At 44.7% G+C, this 27,960-nt stretch overlaps 1 protein-coding gene across 3 annotated transcripts in view; it reads right to left on the bottom strand.

Annotated features, from left to right (window-relative positions):
- CREB3L3 (cAMP responsive element binding protein 3 like 3) overlaps positions 1 to 27,960 on the bottom strand; it is a 169,832-nt gene that overhangs the window by 20,783 nt on the left and 121,089 nt on the right. For 2 of the 3 annotated variants that reach the window (XM_075204863.1, XM_075204865.1), the window contains exons 4-6: positions 20,070 to 20,185; positions 19,789 to 19,920; positions 8,927 to 9,033 (exon numbers count right to left, since the gene is read on the bottom strand). In XM_075204863.1, the coding sequence (XP_075060964.1) occupies positions 8,927 to 9,033; positions 19,789 to 19,920; positions 20,070 to 20,185 (355 nt within the window). The remainder of the gene's footprint in view (positions 1 to 8,926; positions 9,034 to 19,788; positions 19,921 to 20,069; positions 20,186 to 27,960) is intronic. The other variant, XM_075204864.1, reaches the window with a different exon arrangement.

The raw sequence follows: 27,960 nt of genomic DNA, 5'->3' as shown, positions 1-27,960 counted from the left end.
CATTGTCAGACAGAACCAAAGTGTAAGTTTAAGCTACACCCTTGGAATTCTTGGTAGAGGTATGTCAACTAAACCTTCATTGTGAAACAGAACCAAAGTGTAAGTTTAAGCTACACCCTTGGAATTCTGGTTAGAGGTATGTCAACTGTTCTTTACTTGCATCCTTGAAGGCCTGGGGAAATATATAACTGAAGTCACTGCAGAAGTTGAAAAAAATCCATTCAGATGTTTGTTTTTTTAGATTTTTTTATTTCTATTTATTTATTTTACATTTCATACATTCTGTTATTTTTTTCTTATAAATTAAAAAAATATATATTAGGATGAATACAAGCCTCTTTTCATTTTCATGGTGTACGCAGCATTGCAGAGTTTTTTTGGTAGGGGGTGGGGTACCGCTTTTAACCTGGTAGCCACGCCCCAATGATGCATGGCCCACAACTCTCACCCACAACTGTATGGCCACTCCCACCTGCACGGCGGCGCATATTTTTTCTCTCTGCTCCACTACAATGGGGAGCCCCATGAAGTTGCTGTACTGGGGCCCTGAATTCCTCTGGGCAGCCCTGAATTCAAGCAGTTAGTAAGATGTAGAAATCTGAGCATAAAGCCTCTTATCTGGATATCTTCAAAGTAATGGTAAAGCAGAATAATCTGCAGTGAAAACAGCCAAGAGACTGATGTGAAAAGCAAAATAAAAGAGTTACAGACAGTTACCAGTTTTTCTTGGATCAGCAAAATACACCAACTCAAGGCCTGAACAGTAGTCTGGCAAAGAGACCCATAAGTAGATGTACCGTCCACTAGGATAGTGCAACGCTGGAAAATGAAAATTGTGTGCCATGCTAATAAAATAAACCTGCAAAGGTCCTAAGGGGCGATTTAGAAGTGAATGTAAAAATTCCTCATCTCTGTATGCACAAAGATGTTTCTGCACACTTATGTTTCCATGTCTGTATTTTCAGTTATATGCATGCATCCAGAGCAAATATGTTGCAATCATCATAACCAACTTGAAAACTGCAAGGAATTACTTTTGTTAAGGAATGTATTTCAAAGATACATGTAATCCAAAATAAGAAGCAACTCAAAAACAGGGCCATAACTAGGGCTGTGCGAGAAGGGCAACTGCCCATGGTGCAAAGCTAAAGGGGGCGCAGTTTATGAATATTTTAGGTTAATTTGGTTAAAATTGAAGGCTAGAGGGGCGGCACTTTTCCTTCTCACTCCAGGCGCTAAAATTTTAGGTTACGGCCTTCAGCTCCTTGTCGCTGTCTAAGAAATTTCTAACTTCTTTGCTTGGCACAGTATCTTGAGATCCGCCTTGGACATTTTACTGTACTTAGACATCCTGTGCGTTCTCCTGGCTGCAGGTATTGGTCCACTGAATAACCTGGCTCTACTGACTGGTGCACGAAAAGCCGCCTGGGAGTATCCTACCGCTTGCCACCAGAAATCTGTGACAGGATGGACCGCCTATACCACCCTGTCTGTTGTTGCTGGGCTTACTTTGCCAGCGTTCCCTTTCAGTATCCCAAATGCGGCCTCTAACCGCAGTAGGAGGGGCTTACAAATGCTGCCACCACTGGACTCCGTACCGGGTTTCTTCTGGGTAACTGACGCTGCTAGTGTACCCCATTACTGGTGTACTTGGGTTGGTACCCCTGACCTCTTCCTATGGATCAGGGTTGCTGTGGATGAATCCCCCCTGGCCTATCACACTGGTCAGAGCTGCTGCGTAGTAGACAGAGCAGTGGTACCGGAAAGCTGGGTCCAAATCTCAGAAACAGCCGGGAACGGATTAGAGTTGGGTCTAATCTGTAGTTCACAGGGATAGAGAAGTCTCCAAGCAGGTCTTTGAAACAAGTGATGTTTATTTGCTCACCTTGGGTGAAGGTACCAATGAGCAGGTCAGATGAAACAAGGAGAACAATTTCCAATACAAAACAGTGCTTTTTTTATACAGTTGGACACAGCCTCACAGGATAAGCCAGCCCCCTGAGGTCTGAGCTATTTTTAGAATCAGGATGCAATATGCTTAACCAAAAATGGATTTACAAGCAATGCAAAACTAACAATATTTACACTTATCTGTGATATCCTAAAACTTGCTATGATTTCCTGCATCTTGTTTTAGACACAGGAAATCTAGCAGCAAGTCTAGTTAAACCTTGCTGTGCTGGACCCTCACACATCAAAAGGTCTAATTAACATGAGATTAACATAGGTCCTTTCTTCAGACAGTTGCAGAAAACACATTCCCAAAGAAAAGTTGCAAAGCCCCAAACAAGTCATTTCCCCACAACAAAATACACAAAAGACTTCCTCAACAAAGGCTTATTGCCTCAGAAATAATGCATTTCCTCTAGCAAAGTTAAAACAAAAAACAAATTTCCTCCCCTGGCCTAAGAAATAAAGATATTTCCTCTACCAAAATACACACAATATCAAAAATAGGTACATTTGCAATTATATAAATAAGCGCCCTGTTCTATTTCCTTTAAATAACTTTACACCATAAATTATTTATAAGTGATCCAGTCACTGCTCTGTTCAAAGGAGTATGCCTAGCTTGTGTCTGCACATCCTTACTGTATTGCACTTGCATGTGAAGTCTCCTAATGCACCACTCAAAGAGCAAGGTGTCACAAGTATTAAATACGTGTAGCTAAAAATACTGGTGCAAGTTGTTCACATAGGCAGCAGGACAAATTTTATCTGACACATAAAATTGCGAGACACAAATACACTTGCATCCATCTCTGAATCATCTCCATCATGTACAGATTCAACCAACAGACAAATACAACAATCATTGGCAAAGGGCAAATGTTGTGCAAAGACAAAGATATTGTTCCTATTATGTCTTAATGGAAGAATGTAAGTGTTTGAGGAGAATTTGGAGACATCTAATAAGACTGGAGAACTTGATGGTGATGAAGCGACATAAACAATATGATGATAGTAAAACAAATTAAGCTACAACAGCAGCCACATAATCAGATTGGACACTTGAAGCTGAATAAATGTGTGGGGCTCAAGGAAATAGATCACGTTGCATTATGGTTTGCTGGGATCACGTGTGTGTAGAAACTTCATATAGTTTGAGAGATAGGGGAATCAATTCAAATGGTTTTAAAATACAGCCAAATAATTTAGCAAATTGATCCAGATTCACCCATTAAAGAATCAGACCAATAACAAAGCATGAAACATAAAGAAACCAATCAACAATGATCAACACATATCACATATCTATAGCCATACAAAAGGCACTTATAGACCCTCTGACACTTATTGTACACTGATTTTTCCTGCATTGTTTAAGGGAAAAATTTGTGCTAATGCTACTATTTGTGGTTGTGACTTATCCTAAATTGTGTGTTGTTCGCAGGAATACATCCCAACTCAGGTTACGTTATCACAGGCTAGTTCACTTTGTTGGGCATGCAATAAGAAATTCAAATTTCAGGTGGTGATTATGTGAAACCGCATTGAGCATGTTTACCCTCTGTATGGTAACCATTGTGAGCTCCATTATAAGATGTAAGCTGTACATACATCTGTACATATGTGTATTTGTGGTACAGTGTAAAATAAAAATAAACAGATAGCATGCCCCCTCACCAAATCCTAGAAAGGCTGGGTTGGTTTACATTATAACAGGGAGATCACAAGCATTTGGTCCCCCTGCTTGTCACTTTTACCAGAAGGAAGATGAGGATGGATGATGTTTGCCAGCAGTTAGCGCAACTGAACTAAGAGGCGCAGAGTCTAACATGCCCCTGGTGTTGATCAGTGAGTGCGGAAAGGGAGCATGAGCTTCGCTGCGTGGGACATGCAGGTTGTGGTTCTCAAAGGCAGTCACTGGTAAAAGAGATAGGTGAAGATAGTGAGGTCAGACAGTCCAAAGTTTATAGCTAAACGGGAACGTGGTACCAGTGCAGAATTTAAAGAAAGGCAGAAGACAGGATCAGGATCTAATGAGTCAGAAGCGAAGCCGAAGTCTATATCGAGGAATCGAGTCAAACAGAAATCAAGGAACAGGGAATAATTCAGGTAGTAAGTGCTGGAGCTAGAGAGACCTAATGCACATAGACACAATTTAAAATAAACTTTAACTGAATAAATTAGTCCACAAACCCTCATTCACCACTTTATTAAATATAAGATAAAAACATTCATCTAGCTTGACTCACATAACAGAAGAAACAAGGATTGCCATGGATGCAAGGTTTATAGCAGGGCACGTAAGTATAGTGAATACAGAAGCCACAGATCCCATAACACTAGCAGATGCAGTCACAGCAGTATGGTTGATTTAGGGTGAAGACACATGGGTGTTGCACAGATTGCAGGCAACCTTCATTGAGTCCTTCATGGAGCCTTGTCAGTGTGAAATACAGCCAAGCCAGAGACAACCTTGACACAGCTACCAATATTGTAGCAGGTGTTGCAGACATTTGAGTGTCAACATATGTACTTAACGGGGACATTATGGCACTTGATGAATCTTGGGTAGGAGACAAAGGGTTAGATTTACTAAGCTGCGGGTTTGAAAAAGTGGGGATGTTGCCTATAGCAACCATCAGATTCTAGCTTTCATTTATTTACTACTTTCTACAAAATGACAGCTAGAATCTGATTGGTTGCTATAGGCAACATCCCCACTTTTTCAAACCCGCAGCTTAGTAAATCTAGCCCAAAGTGTCTCAGCAGAGGCATCTGTTTGTACATGAGTATAAAAGCAGATGTGCAGTGCTTTAGGTATGGAAATTGTAGAAAGGTAGAAGGCCGACAATGAAGCAGCCAAAATTGCAGGAGCACTCCCAATCAGAATAAAACTCTGTTTTTTTAAATATTTTTGCAAGTAATTTTATTGCCTAATTTTAACATGATTACTTTATCATTGTCAATATGTAAAATTTTAGTGTCTGTGTATGTCAGTGTATTTGTTGGTAAACAGATTTATAGCAGAAAAAATAAAGCAGAACATTAATTAAATATCACACAGGTGCCACCTAGCTTTTCTCTTCCAGGCAAGTAAATTAGGAAAAGCATGTTATAGGGAAAATATGTTTTAACACTTCTGAAGGGCTGCCACAATTTAAAAGCATTTAAACAAAAAAGAAAGTAAATCAGTAGCAGTAATGGAGTGTAGGTGAAGGATGCCATAACTACTGATGGAAAAATTGCTGCAGGGGCAGACTGCTAGTGGGTTTGTAACTTTGGAAGTTTGATGGCAGAACTTAGTGGTTTTAATCATGGACAGGGATTACATATTAAAACAGAGAGAGGATAAGAAGTACAGTCATGGCCAAAAGTTTTGAGTGAACAAATATAATTTTTCACAAAGTCTGCTGCCTCAGTTTTTATGATGGCAATTTGCATATACTCCAGAATGTCATGAAGAGTGGTTAGAGGAATTGCAATTAATTTCAAAGTCCCTCTTTGCCATGGAAATTAACTTTATCCCAAAGCAACATTTCCACTGCATTTCAGCCCTGCCACAAAAGGACCAGCTGACATCAGGTCAGTGATTCTCTCGTTAACACAGGTGAGACTGTTGACGAAGACAAGGCTGGAGATCACTCCGTCATGCTCATTGAGTTAGAATAACAGACTGGAAGCTTTAAAAGGAGGGTGGTGCTTGAAATCATTGTTCTTTCTCTGGTAACCATGGTTAGCTGCAAGAAAACACGTGCATCATTGCTTTGCACAAAAAGGGCTTCACAGGCAAGGATATTGCTGATAGTAAGATTGCACTAAATCAACCATTTATCAGCTCATCAAGCACTTCAAAGAGAGGTTCAATAGTTGTGAAGAAGACTTCAGGGTGCCCAAGAATTTCCAGCAAGCGCCAGGACCGTCTCCTAAAGTTGATTCAGCTGTGGAATCTGGACACCATCTGTGCAGAGCTTGCTCAGCAATGGCAGCAGACAGTTGTGAGTGCATATGCACAGTGAGGCAAAGACTTTTGGAGGATGGCCTGGTGTCAAGAAAGACAGCAAAGAAGCCACTTCTCTCTAGGAAAAACATCAGGTACAGACTGATATTCTGCAAAAGGTACAGGGATTGGACTGCTGAGGAATGGGGTAAAGTCATCTTCTCAGTTGAATCCCTTTTCAGATTATTTGAGGCATGTGGAAAAACGTTTGTCCGGAGAAGAAACGATGAGAGCTACCATCAGTCCTGTGTCATGCCAACAGTAAAGCATCCTGAGACCATTCATGTGTGGGGTTGCTTCTCAGCCAAGGGAGTGGGCTCGCTCACAATTTTGCCTAAGAACACAGCCATGAATAAAGAATGCTACCAAAACATCCTCCAAGAGCAACTTCTCCCAACCATCCAAGAACAGTTTGTTGACGAACCATGCTTTTTCCAGCATGATGGAGCACCTTGCCATAAGGTAAAAGTGACTAAGTGGCTCAGGGATCAAAACATCGAAATTTTGGGTCCATGGCCAGGAAACTCTCCAGACCTTAATCCCATTGAAAACTTGTGGTCAATCCTCAAGAAGTGGGTGGACAAACAATAACCCACAAATTCTGACAAACTCCAAGCATTGATTAGGAAAGAATGAGCGGCCATCAGTGAGTATGTGGTCCAGAAGTTGATTGCCAGCATGCCAGGGCGAATTGCAGAGGTCTTCAAAAAGAAGGGTCAACACTGCAAATATTGACTCTTTGCATAAACTTAATGTAATTGTCAATAAAAGACTTTGACACTTTTGAAATGGTTGTATTTTACTTCAGTATACCATAGCAACATCTGACGAAAAGGTCTAAAAACACTGAAGCTGCAAACTTTGTATAAACCAATACTTGTGTCATTCTCAAAACTTTTGGCCATGACTGTAGTTTATTTTGTGGAACATGTCTGTAGTGTAGAGTATTAGTGAGGAAGGGCTTAGTTAGCCTAAGGTTTCATAGCTATAAGAACCCAGCTAGAAGGCGAAAGCTGGATAATGCAGCACCTTGCAGATTTAGGCATAGGAAGAGTGACAACCTAGTTCCTTGGGAATTGTTTATACAGCAGGTACAAAATAAACATTGAGAGGGTTGATCACATTGAAGATGGTTGACTGGATCAAGACATCCTCACGTTGAAGCACATCCTCATCGTCAAGTAGCTATTTCATCAGTGAAAAGTATATTGAGACTTTCATGACAGAGGCAAGTGGAGAGTAGTAGAAGTGGAGAACATGGCTGGAGCATAGAGCACAGGGAGGCAATTGTCCTGAGCATTGATATAATTATTTTATAGCTATTTGATCATGCTGACCAGAATATGACTCTCATTCCTGTATATGAGTGAGGTATTGGGAATCTGTCTGTTTTCACTCGTTTGTAAGGCTTCCTATAATAAAAAGTTGATATTGAACTGGTGAAGAATGTTGACATTAACTTTATACCCATTGTTTCTTTAGCCTTTCATTCATTAAAGTATTAATCGTATCTTCATACAATACTCTGCATACATTAGTAAATGCATATTTCTTTTTAACATAATTTAAGCCTCATTAGTTTCAGACTCTTAGAATGGAACCATGCATAAGGCTTTTTTTGTGTTATGTGGTGGCTCCATTGATTACAGTTGCTTTGGATAGAATTTTGTCTGAATTGGCAGTCATTGGAATTTCCATATTACAAGTGATACATACGGATGATTTAGGGTTAAATTCTAAAGTGTTATATCCACAGCAGTGCACAGGTACTGTTTCCCTATACCTCCTCTACAATGCTACATCTAGTGATTCCTGTATGACTGCAAGTGCAAGTGAATATAGTGGACAACAGAAAAAATGAAGTGGTAGAATGTGTGTGTTTGTCTGTGTGTGTGGTTCTCGTATGGTGGGAAGTGTTAAAAAATAAAAAATATTTTTTCAGGAACATTTTGCTGTTGAACTAATGCATCCATGTGATATCCTGTCAGCGAACCTCGGAGCACTAAAAGGCCCATCATGTCATGTTTGCTGAATTTGAAATGGTAGATAAACGTCTATAGCTGGTGTTTTATACATATACATTTGTTGCGCTCTTTCGTTTTGCAACTAAAAACTTTATGTCATTATAAGAGCAGCATTGAAGACATATTGACAGTGCTGCACATACATTTTTTAACTTAGATAAACTTCTATAGCTTAGATCAGTGTTTCCCGAACCCAGTCCTCAGGGACCCCTAACAATGCATGTTTTCCATATCTCTTTGCTAGAGCACAGGTGTATTCATTACTAACTGACACATTTTGAAAAATCCACAGGTGGTATAATTATTTCACTTGTGACCTGGAAAACCTGCACTGTTAGGGTTACTTGAGGACACTAGCTTAGATAAAAATACCTCTAACATACATGTAATGCGCCCTCTAGTGTTGTTATTCACATCTCCCATTGACTGAATGTGTGTCACCTACCACTAGGACCCAGAGGAGACACACCAGGAACAATTGCTTAGCAACACAAGCCCTGGTATGACCTTTTCACAGCAGAAGTGGGGAGCGAGTGATAGTCAGGGACCCAGGACAGAGGAGAGATGGTCTAAGGGCCCCCAGCAATCTGGTCACTGTCCATGGCCCACTGCTATAAAGGCAAATTTACATCATGACAGTGTGAATATAAGTGAAATGGAACAAATTTAAGGGACAAAATACTTCAGAATAGTTACCCCCGCAGAGGAGGGGTAAAAAATGCACAACCATGTTGTGCATTTTTTCACCTTTTGACAAAACCATGCTGTGCTGCATGGGGAACAAATGTAAAAGTTTGTGGTCAACTCTTGTTCAACTGTAAATAGCGGCATAAAAATAAATCTGCCCCGGTATTTATGTGTTATATACATTTGCATTTGTACCCCTAAGAATATATAACACAGATATACATCCAAGTCTTCATGAGCCCCAAAGTTTATATATACTTATAAATACCTAGTTTCCAGCCCATCCATATACTCTTTCTTCTTTTTTCGACTTTCTTGTGCTGACTGTTTATTCCGGATTTTGCGACGTATTTTTTTAAGGACTCGCTCCTCATACTGTTGAAAAATGTGATGGAACAAGTTTGAAAAGAGGCTTTATAATTTAATTACAGAAGTGAAATAAAGGTAGCTAATTTCCCCATCCTGGAACAAGTGTAGACCCATGTTACGGCTCAGCCCTGATGTCTTTTTCTCATCAATAAGAATCATAAGAACAAATAGGGTTGAACATATGATGGTTTCCCTCATTGTTCAAATGGGTGATTATTTAACATGCTAAAAAAAAACAATTAGTGGAGGGAGTCAAATAAGTTTCTGCTCTTTTCACCTATTAACATATTCTAGGTGGTTAACCATTCCCATATCTAGTCTTGGGAACATTGGTGATCATCCAGAAAACTGTCCCCAAAATGAGCTAATAGCAGGTCTTGTTCAAATTATAAATTTTTTCATGCACTGGGAATGCTGTGAGGTCATGGCACTCTGGGCTCCGGTACATGGGGATCATTAATCCCTGTAGTCATCGTGCTTGTTCACACAAAAACTTGTGTTACAGATCAGGGGTGGTCTGGGCCGAACCGAAAATGTATATTTTCATCATTGGCCACGGCCCCCTCCTCCCCTCTCTTGTCACATGGGACCCGCACCACGTGACAGGTGGCGTCCCATGTGTGAACTGCCGAACAAGGTAAGTATGTGTGTGTATGTGTGTGTGTGTAGGCAGTATATATAGTGTGTGTGTGTGGGCAATGTATATATATATATATATATATATATATACATATGTATAGTGTGTGTGTAGGCAGTATATATATATAGTGTGTGTGCGAGCAGTGTATATATATTGAGTGTGTGTGCGAGCAGTGTATATATATTGAGTGTGTGTGTGGGCAGTGTATATATTGTGTGTGTGTGTGTGTGCTGGCAGTGTATATATTGTGTGTGTGTGTGTGTGGGCAGTATATATTGTGTGTGTGTGTGTGGGGGTGGGCAATATATATTGTGTGTGTGTGTGTGGGCAGTATATATTGTGTGTGTGTGTGTGGGCAGTATATATTGTGTGTGTGTGTGGGCAGTATATATTGTGTGTGTGTGGGCAGTATATATTGTGTGTGTGTGTGTGTGTGTGTGTGTGTGGGTGGGCAGTATATATTGTGTGTGTGTGGGCAGTATATATTGTGTGTGTGTGTCTGTGTGTGTGTGTGGGCAGTATATATTGTGTGTGTGTGTGTATGTGGGCAGTTTATATTGTGTGTGTGTGTGTGTGGGCAGTGTATATATTGTGTGTGTGTGTGGGCAGTGTATATATTGTGTGGGGGGCAGTATATAGATATAGTGTGTGAGTGTGGGGGGCCAGTATAAAATATAGTGTGTGAGTGTGGTGGGCCAGTATATAAATTTAGTGTGTGTGGGGGCAGTATGTTAATATATGTGTCACGGGCACTAGGAGTCTTTACCCAGGGATCACCAGGTGATAGGCTTACCAGAGCAGTATAGGTGGTAATATGGTACTCTGGTAGCAGGGTGATCACGGAACAGAAAATAGCAGATGATGAGATGCTCAGGAAAGTCTATGACTAGCAGCACTGGCAATATGGAGGTAGTAATACACGAGGAACTGTATGGACAAAGGACACGTGAAGGTAGTCAGTGGTCTGCGGTAGCAAGTTGTACCACTGCTATAGTGAGGAGGAATGTCCAACAGAAACGAGGGGGTGAGAGAGTCAGCGGTCTGCGGATAGCAAGTTGTACCGCTGTCTGAGTGAAGGAATGGAATCCAAGTGGAGGTATCCGGGGAGTCAGTGGTCTGCGTTAGCAAGTTGTACCACTGCTATGTGAGAGGATACTGGAACAGGTGAAACTGTAAACAGGAGTCAGTGGTCTGCCACTAGCAAGTTGTACCACTGAATATATATGTGAGGAGGTGCACGGGGAGAGACTGCAACACAATATATACACGGGCACCTTGACTTTGATCCACAGTGATATGCACAATATAAATGTATAGATGACTGAACAATACTGCCAATATAGAAAGTCTCTTGAAGTAGTCCAGCATAAGATAACACAGTCAATGATGGCAATAGACTCAGCGGATAGCACACTCCAGAGGAGAACCAACACAGTCCAGCAAGGTATGCAATACACAGCACAGTCAATGAGAAGTATGCATACCGTGGTTCAGGAGGCAGTCAGACAGGAGTGCAGAGATACCTGAACGGCAGGAGGCCGGCAGGATGCGAAGTCCCTGGATGGGTGAAGCGGTGGTCTAGTAGGTGCAGCGCACGGGTAGGTAGACCAGCAGGGAACACAGGAAAGCGTGGAGAGCGGATCAGCAGTAGATGGATGAGTAGTGCTGAGGAGTAGCAGCAGCGGGTCTCTGCGGGAACACGGAGGTAGCCAATAGCAACCAGCAGGTGCAGTAACGATGGGACACGGGAGAGCAGAGTTGAACAGGCACTGTTGATCACGGAGAATAGCGGGTAGCAATAGTGGAGGCAGACTCAAGGAAACACGGGAGCGTTGACAAGGACTGAAGACTGAAGCGCACAGAGGCAGCGGATAGGAATCAGCCAAACAGTCACGATGAAACACAGACGGGTTGCAGGTTGAAGACTGTAGTGCACGGAGGCAGCGGATAGGAATCAGCTAGCAGTCACGATGATGAAACACAGACGAGTTGCAGGTTGAAGACTGTAGTGCACGGAGGCAGCGGATAGGAATCAGCTAGCAGTCACGATGATGAAACACAGACGAGTTGCAGGTTGAAGACTGTAGTGCACGGAGGCAGCGGATAGGCATCAGCTAACAGTCCCAATAATAAATGGTAGAGTAGAAGTGATTAGAAGACTGTAGTGCACGGAGGCAGCGGATAGGAATCAGCTCACAGTCACGATGATACAGTAGATGGTAGAAGTGGTATGGGAACCACAGTAGCAGAAGTGGTTTGGAAACCACAGAGGTAGAAGTGGTTTGGAAACCACAGGAATCAGCAGGGCTGAATAAACAAGGAAACACAGGAACACCTTCAGAGACTCATGGGGAATGAGACTCCAAGATCAGGCAACGTGGTGTTGACCACAGGTGCTTAATATAGGGAGGTTGCCTGATCTGCCAATTAAGTTAAAGGAACATACACTGAAGGTTTGGAAAGGGCTGCGCATGCGCAGTCCCTCAGGATGGAGGACGGCCACGGTTCCTAAATGTCCGGGAAGAAGCACTCACAGTCCGGTGAGTGACAGTACCCCCCCTTTTAAAGGTGGGCACAGAACGCCTGGAACCGGGCTTGTCCGGATTTTTGGAATAAAACTTCTTCAGAAGGGCAGGAGCATTAAGATCTTCAGCTTTGATCCATGAACGCTCTTCAGGACCAAAGCCCTTCCAATGAACGAGGAAACGGAGGACTCCTCGCGAAATTTTTGCATCCAATACCTCAGTAATCTCGAAATCCTCCTCCTGATGAACTTGAACTGGCTGCGGTGCTGAGGAAGGAGTCGAGAAACGGTTGATGATGAGAGGTTTGAGCAAGGACACATGGAAGGCATTGGAGATCCGAAGATTCTTAGGAAGAAGAAGTTTAACACATACTGGATTGATAACTTGAATGATCCTATATGGACCAATAAAACGAGGGGCGAATTTCATAGATGGAACCTTCAAACGAATATTTTTGGTAGATAACCAGACACGATCTCCAATTTTTAGTGGTGGAATAGCCCGCCTCTTCTTATCTGCGAAAGACTTATATTTGTTAGATGTCTTCTTTAAACAGGTTTTGACCTGAGACCAGATATTTTTGAAGGTCTGACAAGCAGTCTCCACAGCAGGAACTTGGGTGGGCGGGAGCTTAGGAAATTCCGGAAAAGACGGATGGTGACCGTAGACCACAAAGAATGGAGTTTTGGATGATGACTCATGGTACATGTTGTTATGGGCGAATTCAGCCCAAGGGAGCAATTCTACCCAGTTGTCTTGGTTGGCTGAAGAGAACATCCTAATAAAGGTCTCAAGATCTTGATTGACTCGTTCCGTTTGTCCGTTAGATTGCGGATGGTAAGAAGATGAGAGTGCTAATCGTATGCCCAAGGTTTTACAAAGGGCCCGCCAGAATCTGGAAACGAATTGTACTCCTCTATCCGACACAATCTCAGACGGACATCCATGGATACGGAAGATTTCTTTAATGAAATGTTCAGCCAGAGTAGACGAGGAAGGTAAACCGGACAGAGGGACGAAATGGGCCATCTTCGAAAATCTGTCTACCACTACCCAAATAGTATTGTGATTCTTACTTGGTGGCAAATCAGTAACGAAATCCATACTAATATGGGTCCAAGGCTTGGACGGAATGGGTAGTGGTCGCAGCAACCCTGCTGGAGTTCTGCGGGAGGATTTGAACTGAGAACATAAATCACAGGAAGCAACAAACTCTTTGACGTCTCTCCTCATTGAAGGCCACCAGTAACTACGAGAGAGAATCTCAAAGGTCTTGTGTTCACCGGCGTGTCCAGAAAAACGAGAGGCATGGAACCACGAAAGGATTTTCCTCCTCAGAGTAGGAGGCACAAGGGTCTTCCCAAATGGTAGCATTTTGGTGGATGAAGCAGCCAGAGAAATACATTTGGGGTCTAGAATAGCATGGTTGGGAACCTCTTCTACATCAGAGGACGTCGCAAAAGCTCGAGATAGAGCGTCAGCTTTCTTGTTCTTAGCGGCTGGTTTGAAGGTTATAATTAATTCAAAACGGGAAAAGAAAAGAGACCATCTTGCTTGACGAGGGTTCAAGCATTGAGCAGATTGCAAATATGACAAGTTCTTATGATCCGTGAAGATCGTCACCGGATGGCGAGCTCCTTCCAACAAGTATCTCCATTCCTCTAATGCAGCTTTGATGGCCAGCAACTCCTTGTCCCCGATAGTATAGTTTTTCTCTGCGGGCAGAAGACCCCGAGAGTAGAAGGCACAAGGATGTAATTTTTGTTGCTCCGAGCGTTGGGAGAGAATAGCTCCTAAGCCCACATTAGAGGCATCTACTTCTAGGAAGAAGGGGAGTGTCACATCAGGTTGTCGCAGAATGGGAGCAGACGAGAAGGACTCTTTGAGGATTTGAAAGGCTTGGAGAGCCTCAGATGACCATTGCTTAGTATTAGCCCCTTTCCGAGTTAGGGCCACAATGGGAGATGCAATGGATGAAAAGTCTTGAATGAAGCATCTATAGTAATTGGCAAAACCTAAAAAACGCTGGATGGCACGAAGAGTAGTTGGCTGAGGCCAATGTAGTACAGCATTTACTTTGTCTGGATCCATCTTCAGGCCAACTCCGGAAACTATATACCCCAAGAATGGAATCTGGGGTAACTCGAATGAACATTTTTCCAATTTACAGAACAACGAGTTTTTCCGTAGTCTGGAAAGGACCTCTGCCACATGTTGGTGATGAGAAGGCAGGTCCTGTGAGAAGATCAATATGTCGTCCAGGTAGACAACGACACATACATATAATAAGTCCCGAAAGATCTCATTGATGAAACCCTGGAAAACCGCGGGGGCATTACACAGCCCGAAGGGCATTACTAAATATTCGTAATGCCCGTCTCTGGTGTTAAACGCGGTCTTCCATTCGTCACCGGAACGGATTCTAATTAAATTGTAGGCACCACGAAGATCCAACTTAGTAAATATCCGAGCTCCCTTGATGCGATCAAATAGCTCAGTGATCAGCGGAATGGGATACCGATTCTTGATAGTAATGGCGTTGAGTCCACGAAAATCTATACAAGGGCGTAATGATCCATCCTTCTTTTTGACGAAGAAGAACCCAGCTCCAGCGGGAGAGGTGGAAGGTCGAATGAACCCACGCTGGAGATTCTCCTGTATGTACTCAGATGTAGCTTGAGTTTCAGGTAACGAGAGAGGATAGACCCGACCCCTGGGAGGAGTCTTGCCAGGTAGAAGGTCGATCGGACAATCCCAAGAACGATGAGGAGGAAGACGTTCAGACTGAGCTTTATCAAACACATCGGCAAACGAAGCATACTGAGGAGGGAGTCCCGGGGAGGAAGATGAGATGGAAGATTGCTGTACTTTAAGAGGAATAACTTGAGAGAGACAACGATGGTGACATTCAGACCCCCAAGACGTAACTTGAGGGGTGCGCCAGTCAATCTGTGGAGAGTGACGCTGAAGCCATGGAAGACCTAAGACAATCGGACTTGTCGTAACTGGAAGAATTAAAAACGAAATTTCTTCATGGTGTAGTACACCAATCTGAAGGGTTACTGGAGACGTACTCTGGGTGATGAGACCATTGATGAGACGTGATCCATCTATAGCCGTCACAGTAATGGGTGTTTTTAAAGTGATCACTGGTAGGGACCATTGATTCACTAGTGATTTAGAAATGAAATTTCCTGCTGCTCCGGAATCAATCAATGCCTGTGACTCAAAGGATTTGGTAGCAAAGGAAATCGTAACATCGAAAGCGCAGACTTTAGATTTCATAGACAATGGAGAGGACTCCAGGGACCCTAACTTCACCTCTCCAGAACTAGTTAGGGCCTGGCATTTCCCGATCTCTTAGGGCAAGAGCTGAGCATATGCGTGGAATCAGCACAATAGATACAGAGTCTATTCTTTACTCTTCGTTTCCTCTCCTCTGAAGATAATTTGGAACGTCCTATCTCCATGGGAATCGCAGAGGATGGAGCTGGACGAAATTGAGGGTTAGAACGAAGAGGTGCTTTGACAGCCGTTGTTTTCTCAGACTCTCTTTCACGAAATCTCATATCTACACGATGGCAAAGAGAGATCAAATCTTCTAGTGACGAAGGAAGCTCTTGGGTAGTCAGTGCATCTTTAATTTTATCGGAGAGCCCCTGCCAGAAGGCGGCAACTAATGCTTCAGTGTTCCACTGAAGTTCAGAGGCTAAGATCCTAAATTGAATGACATACTGTCCTACTGTATGGGAGCCTTGTCGCAAACGAAGGATGCTGGAAGCAGCGGAGGTCACACGACCTGGTTCATCGAACACACTTCGGAACGTGGAAATGAATTTGGCACTATCTTGTAGAATTGGATCGTTTCTCTCCCACAGAGGGGAGGCCCAAGCCAGGGCTTGTCCAGAAAACAATGAGATAAGATAGGCCACTCTGGAACGATGGGTAGAAAAATTTTGAGGTTGGAGTTCAAAATGGACTGAACATTGGTTAAGGAAACCTCTACAAGTTTTGGGATCCCCGTCGTATTTTGACGGAGTAGGCAGGTGAAGCGTAGGAACTGTAGACACCTGGGATGGCACTGGGGAAACGGAGGAAAGCACAGGAGCTTCAATATTAGCTGTAACAGTCTGTCCAGATGTTCCTTGGGAGGTTAAGGATTGGTAACATTGAAGTAACAGCTGTTGGCGAGCATCCTGTTGCTCCACACGGCTGACCAGATGCTGCAGCATCTCTTTAGCGGTAGGTTCCGTATCTGGGTCTGTCATGGCCTGATCTTACTGTCACGGGCACTAGGAGTCTTTACCCAGGGATCACCAGGTGATAGGCTTACCAGAGCAGTATAGGTGGTAATATGGTACTCTGGTAGCAGGGTGATCACGGAACAGAAAATAGCAGATGATGAGATGCTCAGGAAAGTCTATGACTAGCAGCACTGGCAATATGGAGGTAGTAATACACGAGGAACTGTATGGACAAAGGACACGTGAAGGTAGTCAGTGGTCTGCGGTAGCAAGTTGTACCACTGCTATAGTGAGGAGGAATGTCCAACAGAAACGAGGGGGTGAGAGAGTCAGCGGTCTGCGGATAGCAAGTTGTACCGCTGTCTGAGTGAAGGAATGGAATCCAAGTGGAGGTATCCGGGGAGTCAGTGGTCTGCGTTAGCAAGTTGTACCACTGCTATGTGAGAGGATACTGGAACAGGTGAAACTGTAAACAGGAGTCAGTGGTCTGCCACTAGCAAGTTGTACCACTGAATATATATGTGAGGAGGTGCACGGGGAGAGACTGCAACACAATATATACACGGGCACCTTGACTTTGATCCACAGTGATATGCACAATATAAATGTATAGATGACTGAACAATACTGCCAATATAGAAAGTCTCTTGAAGTAGTCCAGCATAAGATAACACAGTCAATGATGGCAATAGACTCAGCGGATAGCACACTCCAGAGGAGAACCAACACAGTCCAGCAAGGTATGCAATACACAGCACAGTCAATGAGAAGTATGCATACCGTGGTTCAGGAGGCAGTCAGACAGGAGTGCAGAGATACCTGAACGGCAGGAGGCCGGCAGGATGCGAAGTCCCTGGATGGGTGAAGCGGTGGTCTAGTAGGTGCAGCGCACGGGTAGGTAGACCAGCAGGGAACACAGGAAAGCGTGGAGAGCGGATCAGCAGTAGATGGATGAGTAGTGCTGAGGAGTAGCAGCAGCGGGTCTCTGCGGGAACACGGAGGTAGCCAATAGCAACCAGCAGGTGCAGTAACGATGGGACACGGGAGAGCAGAGTTGAACAGGCACTGTTGATCACGGAGAATAGCGGGTAGCAATAGTGGAGGCAGACTCAAGGAAACACGGGAGCGTTGACAAGGACTGAAGACTGAAGCGCACAGAGGCAGCGGATAGGAATCAGCCAAACAGTCACGATGAAACACAGACGGGTTGCAGGTTGAAGACTGTAGTGCACGGAGGCAGCGGATAGGAATCAGCTAGCAGTCACGATGATGAAACACAGACGAGTTGCAGGTTGAAGACTGTAGTGCACGGAGGCAGCGGATAGGAATCAGCTAGCAGTCACGATGATGAAACACAGACGAGTTGCAGGTTGAAGACTGTAGTGCACGGAGGCAGCGGATAGGCATCAGCTAACAGTCCCAATAATAAATGGTAGAGTAGAAGTGATTAGAAGACTGTAGTGCACGGAGGCAGCGGATAGGAATCAGCTCACAGTCACGATGATACAGTAGATGGTAGAAGTGGTATGGGAACCACAGTAGCAGAAGTGGTTTGGAAACCACAGAGGTAGAAGTGGTTTGGAAACCACAGGAATCAGCAGGGCTGAATAAACAAGGAAACACAGGAACACCTTCAGAGACTCATGGGGAATGAGACTCCAAGATCAGGCAACGTGGTGTTGACCACAGGTGCTTAATATAGGGAGGTTGCCTGATCTGCCAATTAAGTTAAAGGAACATACACTGAAGGTTTGGAAAGGGCTGCGCATGCGCAGTCCCTCAGGATGGAGGACGGCCACGGTTCCTAAATGTCCGGGAAGAAGCACTCACAGTCCGGTGAGTGACAATATGTGAGGGAAGGGGGTTTTTAATATAGTGTGGGAGGTAGGCTATTTAATGGTGGAGTGCTATTTTATTTGTGGGGTGATGGTGGGGCAATTTAATTTAAAAGTGGGGCCTATGAATTTATAATGCGGTAATTGGACTTTTAATTTAATGCTGAGGTGGTTTGGTAGCTATTTATTGAGTGTGGGCTGTTTGTGGAAAATGAGGTCTATTTATTAAATGTGATTATATATTATTTAATGCCTGTGATGGTAATATTTGTTAAATGTAAATGCTATTTAAATTATTGCTGGGGCTGTTTGGAGGGAGGAAAATAGGTTTATATATTAAATGTGTTTGCTATCTAATGTCAGGGTTGGATCTATTTAGCAAATGTGAATATTATTATTTTAATGTTGTGGCTGGAGGGAGGCCTAATTATAAAATGTGGGTGCTATTGATTTAACACTGAGACTGGTTGGAGTTTTCTAAATTTTATGTACCCATTTTGTTTTCAAATGGGGCCTCCAATATTCCAGGATCCAGACAACCAGCAAATGAGCTAAAGTAACCATCAGCCACAAGTGGTGAAAGTGACAAGAACAGGTAGGAGAGAGCAGGACAGTCTGCCAACTGTCCTGAATCTGGTGGGACAGTCCCGAATTTGGGGGACTGTTTAGCTTAAGACAGTTGGGAGGTATGTCCCGCTTCACTGTGTACTGCTCGTGAATGCAGAACTGTGTCTACCTAACAGTAGTGCACACAATATTGTCTGTGTATTTGTCTAAAATGATAACCATGCTACATCATAGGGGGTTACCCTGTCTAAAGTGCCCAGGCCTTAATCCAGCTCTGGGCCTGGGCATAAAAATATATATAGATTAAGCAACACTAAAAAAGCCTCTTTTTATATATATAAATATATATTGTACCAAAAACCACCCTTTAAGGATGGGCTGCTACTTATGGGCCAGTGCTGTGTGCTTGCCCCCCAGGCTAAAGTCTGCCAGCCCTCCCCTGGTTACAGTAGAACTGGAAAGTGGGCATGGTACACTGCATTCAGTGCATCAAAATTACAAGTAGGCTTGAGTGAAAGAAGTGCCAGTGACATTCACAAAAAAATATGCCAAGGTTTAAGCTATACCATGGGTGAAGATTATATTTTTCTGTACAGCAGACTTCATTAACCTACATTAACCTTTCTGAATATCACTGCAAACATTTTTATTGCCTGGGAATACAAACAAAATATAGCATGTACTCTCATAGTATGGAAACTTTTACATGCATATTGGTGAATATTATTAACAGCACTTTCATATAAAATGAACTTGTATTTTATGTCCAGAGGTCCTTAAAGACCTTTTGTGATGTTAACAGGGATGGGTGGTGAGTATATCAATCAATAATCCTAATGTTTCTGAGCTTTGTATATATGCGGTATACTGGAATAGTGTGTTATGATACAATTCATCAAAATTCATATTAATGAGCAGTAGACTGAGATAAACAATGTTGACCCTGTTACCTTGGTAAGTGGTAGCTGGGTAGGCAGTGTTACTCCTTCCTTTGAGAGAAGTTTCTTTTCGTCTTCAGTCAGTACTAATTCTCCACAAGCTCCGGTATTACGACCATTCAGTGGAAGGGTGTAGGTCTGCTGCTTTTTAAATAATAGAATCATGACAAGTAGGAAATATTAAGGGGATACGATAAAAATGCCTACTATAACATTTTGTCAATAGGTGAAGCTGAGGGTTGTATAGCTCAGTTAGGAAAGCAATGTTGAACTGTTACTACTGCATAGCTTACCATGTCAAAACTATTTGATAGCAAAAGATCTTTTACAGTCAGAGGATAAGGCATCTCTGTTGTCTGGGATGGTATTTTTGGATTATCCTCACGGCAAAGCTGTCCTGTCCACATGTCTGAAAAAGGAGACAACATAAGGGTCAATACACATAAAAAGCTCAAAAGGGCTTGTCTACTTTCAGATTACGTAAATTGTTTGGTTTCTAGATTTCCACAGCAACTTTTACTAAATTTATTGTGTAAATTTTCTGACGTCCTTCTTTGCTTTTCAACCATGTCTTTATATCATCATCATCATCATCATTTATTTATATAGCGCCACTGATTCCGCAGCGCTGTACAGATAACTCATTCACATCAGTCCCTGCCCCATTGGAGCTTACAGTCTAAATTCCCTAACACACACACAGACAGACAGAAGGACACACAGACTAGGGTCAATTTTTCATAGCAGCCAATTAACCTACTAGTATGTTTTTGGAGTGTGGGAGGAAACCAGAGCATCCGGAGGAAACCCACGCAAACACGGGGAGAACATACAAACTCCACACAGATAAGGCCATGGTCGGGATTTGAACTCATGACCTCAGTGCTGTGATATCTTGGGCGAAACTATTTTTTTTTGTTTTCTTGTTGCATAATTTACGCAATTGAGGTCCATGATTGAAATGTATGCAAAAATAAAGATCAGCTCAAAGTTCTGTCTATTATCAATTTTGCACTACCCCTTAATCAATTAGGTTCCTTTTTTCGCATAAATACTGCTGGATAGATAATCTAAAAAATGCTTAGGTTTAGGGTTAGTTTTACTATTAGGGTTTGGGTTAGGTTTAGAGTTTGGCTAAAGGATAAGGTTAGGGTTAGCATTAGGCTTTGCTGCCGGATCCTGACATTGCTGCTTTAAAACCGACAATCTCTCTGTCACTATGTTAAGTGACGCGAGTCTTCAGTGCCAGCATTTTCACCTGTCACACATTTTAGCACACCAGTCAGATATGTGAGTTGTCTTTTTTCTGCTAAGTTTGTCTTTCCAATATGTGTAAATTTTAAGCATCAGCATTTTACAGTTGTTTAAAGTTATGTAGGAAATTTAGATGTTGGGAATACGTACCCCACCCGTGTATGCCATGTAGGAGGAAATTTGTTTTGTAATTTTTGAAGGCAGGCTAATCATGCTAATTAAGTATTTTCATGTCAGAAGTGACCAGCATATCTTTCTAGTCTGAATGCACAGTAGAAGGTCATTAACTTTCGTTCCTGTGTAGTTTTTCACCCTAGATCCTGTCTGAATATTGCAACCAGCAAGTAAGTTAGGAAATTACAGATTAATCTGAATTTTGTTAAGTTAAATTGCGTTAAATGCAAGATTAGAGAATATATTAAATCCTGATGCTAAATATACAAAGTAATATCTCAGACTTTGTGGTGCCAGGGGGCTGGATTACCCCCTGCCAACATGTTTATCAGAATCTGTATAAAAAAAAAGCCCAGTTTGACCATGTTATGTTTCCATAACATCTGATCTTCTGGAGATTGTTAGTACCTCAAACTAGAGTGTAAAAGTCCTTGTTAGGACTATTGAGCAATAAAATATCACTGCTTGAAGATTGTGTCTGAGACTATTACCTACTCTATCCTGTAACCAACAGATAAGAGCTTACACTCTAATCAGTTCCCTGCTATCCTGTGTTGAACCCAGCATCTCTGTGTAAAGACTCTGCCCGCTACCAAGCAGTTCTGATCCATAGTAAGCAGTCAGGAGGTACCAGCCAGCCCACAGCAAAGAAGTACTGCAGCAGCTATACCAACGACCCCAGAAGTAAGCAGTTCTAAGTGCCGTTGAAGTAGCCTAGTGGTGGCAGTTGAATTCTCCTAAAAGTATTGCGCAGTTGGCATTTGCAGTCACTGAGTGTCTGGTGGCAAGGTGACACCAGTAGGAGTGATCAGTAACAGTCGGTTAGTGATGGAGAGAAGGAAACCAAGATAAACTGTGCAGGGGAACGTCCTTTCATTCTTCTTCTTTCCTCTACAGACCGGGTAGTGGAGTAAGCCCATCCATCACAATATTTATAAATGATTGTGTATAGCTGAGCTGCATAATATATATAAAATAACTTCAGTGTTTATACTTAATTAAATAAGTCCATCATGCTTTATTTTACTACTCTCTTCTAACAGAAGAAGCTGAAGTAGGGTAGGAGGTCCCACTGTATGAGAGTTCCCTTGTAAAGTGTTACCATACTGAGAGGGGGAATCCAGGCAGTGTTGCTCATACTTGCCAAATCTCCCGGAATGTCTGTGAGACTCCCGAAATCCGAGTCAGTCTCCCGGACTCCTGGGAGAGCAGACAAGTCTCCTGCATCCAGCAATTCCCTGGCCAAAATAACACGATTAGCGGTGAATCGTGTCATTTTGGCCCCTCCCCCACGACTAAATGTCATTTTCGTCACAGGGTGGAGCCAAAATAACGCAATTGACCACACCCCGATCCCTCCTGCCCTCTAGTCACACCGCTCTCCCGGACTTCACTGACTGAAAGTAGGCAAGTATGGTGTTGCTATTACAGAGGAAATATTATTATTATTATCCTTTATTTGTTAGGCGCCACAAGAGTTCCGCAGCGCCGTACACAGCACAAACAGTAGACTAACCAAGGTGAAACATTACACACAGTAAACAAAAAATGCCAAAACTTCAGAGACTCCAGGCAGGCTAATGCAGTAAAGACGGAGCAGAAGAACAGGTATGGAGAACAAAGGGAAGAGGGCCCTGCTCAAATGAGCTTACATCCTAAGGGAGGGTAGACAGAACACAGGCACACAGGGAGCAAGTTGAAGAAGTGAGGAGAGAACAGGGGGGCTGGGAGGAGAGAGGGGGAGAGCAGGCGGAGGAAATAAGATGAGGGGTTAGGTGTAAGGTTGGTAGGCTTTTAGGAACAGGTAAGTTTTGAGTGCCTTCTTGAAGGAGGACAAATTGGGAGAAAGATGGATGGAGCGAGGGAGATCGTTCCAGTGAAGGGGGGCAGCACGGGAGAAGTCTTGGATTCTGGAGTGGGAAGAGGTGATCAGAGTGGAGGAGAGGCGACGGTCATTGGCCGAGCGCAGGGGGCGGGCAGGGGTGTGAATAGAGAGGAGGTTAGAGATATAGGGGGTGGTAGACTGGGAGAGAGCCTTGAAAGTGATGGTTAGGAGTTTGAAAAGGATCCTGTAAGGAATGGGGAGCCAGTGTAGGGCAAGGCAGAGAGGGGAGGCGGATGAGGAGCGGCGAGAAAGGAAGATGAGCCTTGCAGCCGCATTGAGTATCGAGCGGAGGGGGGCGAGATGGGAAAGGGAAAGGCCGGTAAGAAGGAGGTTGCAATAATCAAGGCGGGAGATGATGAGTGCGTGGATGATAGTTTTGGTGGCATCTTGGGAGAGGAAGGGCCGGATGCGGGCAATGTTGCGTAGCAGGTAGCGGCAGGCTTGGGCAAGGGATTTGATGTGGGGGGCGAAGGAGAGAGAGGAGTCAAGGGTGATGCCCAGGCAGCAGAGTTGGGTGACAGAGGAGATGGTGGTATTGTTAACAGTGATAGAGAGGATGTGGTGGGAGGGGAGTCTAGGGGGAGGAAAAACAATGAGTTCAGTTTTGGAGATGTTAATTTTGAGAAAGCGCGAGGACATCCAGGAGGAAATGGCAGAGAGGCAGTCAATTACACGAGAGAGGAGGGTGGAGGAGAGATCGAGCGAGGAGATGTAGAGTTGGATGTCGTTAGCGTAAAGGTGATACTGAAGACCGAAGGAGGAGATGAGAGCCCCTAGGGAGGAGGTGTAGAGCGAAAAGAGTAGAGGGCCAAGAACAGAACCCTGAGGGACACCAACAGGGAGAGGGGAGGGGGTGGAGGAGGAGCCAGACGTGGATACAGAGAAGGAGCGGTTAGCGAGGTATGAGGTGAACCAGGCGAGGACAGATTCAGAGAGGCCAAGAGAGAGAAGTGTTTGAAGCAGGAGGGGGTGGTCCACGGTGTCGAAGGCCGCAGAGAGGTCAAGAAGGATGAGCAGGGAGAAGTGACCCTTGGATTTGGCTAAAAGTAGATCATTAGTGACTTTGGCCAGGGCAGTTTCGGTGGAGTGGAGGGGGCGGTAACCTGATTGAAGAGGGTCGAGGAGGGAATTGTCCGAGAGGTGTCTAGTAAGGCGGCTACAGACAATCCTCTCAAGTAATTTGGAGGCAAAGGGGAGAAGTAAGATAGGGCGATGGTTAGCAAGAGAGGTGGGGTCAAGATTGGGTTTTTTGAGGATGGGAGAGATAAGAGCGTGTTTGAATGAAGAGGGGACTACACCAGAGGAGAGTGATAGGTTGAAAAGGTGTGCAAGGTAAGAGCAGGCAGTAGGAGAGAGAGAGCGAAGGAGGTGAGAGGGGATAGGTTCGAGAGGACAGGTGGAGGGTGGAGAGGAAAGAATGAGGGAGCGAACTTCTTCACCCGAGGTGGGGCAGAAGGAGCACCAGAGTTCTATGTTGGAGGGAGAAGGGATGAGGGCGGGCAAGGGATGGGAGGAGGAGATGTTCAGTCAGATGGTCTCAATTTTGGAAGAGAAAAAGTGGAGAAGTCGGAAGCGGAGAGGGAAGGTGGGACAGGAGGGGGGGGAGGAGGGAGTTGAAAGTGGCAAAGAGGCGGCGGGGATTGGAGGACTGAGAGGAAATCAGGGACTTAAAGAAGGATTGTTTAGCCAGGTAGAGGGCGGAGCAGAAAGAGGTGAGTATAAATTTGAAATGAAGGAAGTCGGCTAGGGAGCGAGATTTCCTCAGGAGGCGTTCCGCAGTGCTAGAGCACTTTTGGAGGGAACGGGTGAGTTTGGAGTGCCAGGGTTGGGGAATGAGGCGGCGCTGGCGAATAGAAGAGGCCGGTGCAAAAGCGTCCAAGGCACTAGAGAGGGAGAGGTTGTAGAGAGAGGATGCCTGGTCAGGGCAGACCAGGGAGGGAAGAGGTGAAAGGAGAGTGTCAAGAGAGGAGGAGAAAGTGGTAGGGTCAATAGCCTCAAGGTTGCGCCTAGTGAAGGTAGCTTTAGGCGAAGTGGGAGCAGGGAAGGAGGACAGAGTGAAGGAGAGGAGATGGTGGTCAGAGAGAGGGAAGGGAGAGTTGGAGAAGTTGGTGAGATCGCAAAGATGAGAGAAGACAAGGTCCAGGGAGTGACCAGGACAGTGGATGGGGGAGGAGGTCCACTGAGTGAGGCCTAGGGAGCTGGAAATGGCGAGAAGTTTGATGGTGGCAGGGTCAGAGCAGTTGTCAATAGGGATGTTAAAGTCGCCAAGTATGATGGAGGGGAGGTCGGAGGAAAGGTAGTGGGGGAGCCAGGCAGCGAAGTTGTCCAGGAAAAGGGAGGTGGGGCCGGGGGGACGGTAGATGACAGAGATGCGGAGGTGGATGGGGGAGAAGAGACGGATGGAGTGTACTTCAAAGGAGGGGAAAGAGAGGGAAGGTTCAGTGGGAAAGACCCTGAAAGTGCAGTTAGGGGATAGGAGAAGGCCCACTCTGGTGCTCATCTGGCCTGGTGGAGTGGGTGAAGAAGAGGCCCCCATAGGAGAGAGCTGCATGTGAGACGGTGTCAGAAGAGGTGAGCCAGGTTTCAGTGATGGCGAGAAGGTTAGGAGAGTTGGATATAAAGAGGTCATGGACGGAGGAGAGTTTGTTACGGACGGACCTGGAGTTCCAGAGGGCACACGAGAAGGGGAGGGAGGAAAGTGGGGAGATGTGGATGAGGTTGTCAGGGTTGATGGAGCGAGGGGGATGATGAGAGGCGGGGCGGTGAGAGGCAGGTCCATGAAGGTGGTGAGGGGAGAGGATAGGTATGGGAAATGAGCGGGGCGGCATAGTAAATGAGTAAAACAGTGAATCAGTGTAAAACAGTAAACAATAAATATGTAAATTGTAAATCTGAAATATGTAACAGTAAATATGAAAACCAGTAAATGGTTAAAACGGTAAAAAGTACAACACTAAATATATAAAGCATTAAATGAGGAAAAACAGTAAATGGTGAAGTGGAAGATAAGTAAGTTTTCTACCTGTGAAAACAGTAGAGAGGTAGATAACAGCGGAGCAGAGTAGGACAATGGAATAAAACACAGAATGAAACAAAGAGACAGTGGCAAAAATAATATACAGTTAAGTAAAAATTACGATAAGGTTAAGAGACACTGCGGTAGATTGAAATGGAACAAAGTTAATAGCAGCAATGGAGGGCTACAGAGAGCCAGTACCAGGCGTGGAGGAAGGGGAACTTAGGAACTGGTAAGTAGAGACAGATCACCGGTAGTAGCAGGGCTGGTTCATGGGTCCAGAGTTCAGAAGCAGGAGCAGTCACTGGGTCAGAGTTCAGAAGCAGGAGCAGTCCATGGGTCAGAGTTCAGTGGCAGGGGTGGCCCATGGGTCCAGAGTTAGGTGGACCAAGATGTGGCGGAGATCAAAGGGTCCGGAGATAAGGTAGATCCAGGAACCTGGAGGGCGAGGTGAGGCAGGAGTTCAGGTGAGGTAGGCCAGGGTCATCAGAGGACAGGAGAGGTGGTGAGGACAGCCAAGTTCTGGGCGTGAGAAGCGGAGTGCTGCGAGACGACGAGCGGCAGGTGAGACCTCCCGAACGGAAGTAGGCCCCAGTGTGGAGACAGGTATCACCCAAGACCGGGGATGAGGCCGGAAGTAGGCCGAAGTTGCGGGCAGGCCCGAGGAGAGAAGAGATCGTTGGGCCCCTGTGGAGGAGGTGATGCAGGTCCCGGGAGCATAGGAGGTGAACACAGGATCGCTGGAGCCAGGCAGGAGATGATCGCATCGTTAGGCCGGAGCCGGGGACCTGAGTGGATGTCTGGCCGGATGTATGACTGGAGGCATGATCGGAGGCAGAGTCACCGACACAGGACCGCTGGAGGTGGACGCGGGACCGCTGGAGGAGTCCGATTGGCCGGCGGATCAGTTGCCTGGAAGGTTAGTGGAGTCAGCAGGGCAGCGGGTGAGAGCTGGGGGCAACCCATAAGAATTAGGGACTCAGGATCGCTGGAGGCAGGTGATGACCGCGCCACTAGGCCGAAGCCGGGGACTCGAGTTGCTGTGTGGCCGGAGTCCGATTCGCCGGTGGATCAGTTGCCTGGAAGGTTAGTGGAGTCAGCAGGGCAGCGGGTGAGAGCCGGGGGCAACCCATAGGAATTAGGGGCCCAGGGTTAGGCTCCCAGAGGAGAGCACACCCACACAGGCTCCCAGAGGAGAGCACACCCGACACGTCCGTGCAGCGAGGTTACCGGAAATAAGCTTAAGTAACATATCTATGAATGTGGGTTTCTTTGGGAGCCCATGTTGTCCAAGTACAACTGCATGCCTACCAACTGTCCCGATTCTAGCTAAATAGTGCTGATTTTAAGGGATTGTCCTGCTGTTCCTTAGTCAACAACTTTTTCCCAACTTGCAGGAAATTGGGAGGTATGTCCCCATCATGTCCACACCATGGTGAGCGGGTGTCGTGGGCACCAGAAGCAATTGAATAGTGATTTTAGAGGAGGTGTGTAGAACTGAGTAAATAGAACTGAGGGATGATTAGGCCCAAATGGAAATAAAAGCTGAGGTTTGTGTGCATAACTATTTTGATCACTAAGAGTTAACAAAGCAGGAAAGTGTGGTGGTGTCTGGACAAGTGTCATAGGGGGCAGGAGCAAAGGGAATGGTTTAAAAGAGCAGGGAATAGTTAGGGAGCTCTTTTGGTTCCAGGGAAAGCAGCTGGATAAGTAGCTCTGCGTTTGTCTGCTCAATTTCTGTTGCCTTCCTTTCTGCCTAAAACTTTCTCTTCTTATCATTTTATCCTTTCATACTCATTGTCTTCCCTTTCCAGTCTTCTCCCCTGCTTGTGGCTTCATCTCTCCTTTCATAACC

This window comes from Mixophyes fleayi, chromosome 1 (genome assembly GCF_038048845.1).
Source record: "Mixophyes fleayi isolate aMixFle1 chromosome 1, aMixFle1.hap1, whole genome shotgun sequence".
Classification (NCBI taxonomy): Eukaryota; Metazoa; Chordata; class Amphibia; order Anura; family Limnodynastidae; genus Mixophyes; species Mixophyes fleayi.
The sequence above is the reverse complement of the archived record's forward strand: the minus strand, read 5'-3'. Positions and strand labels throughout refer to the sequence as shown.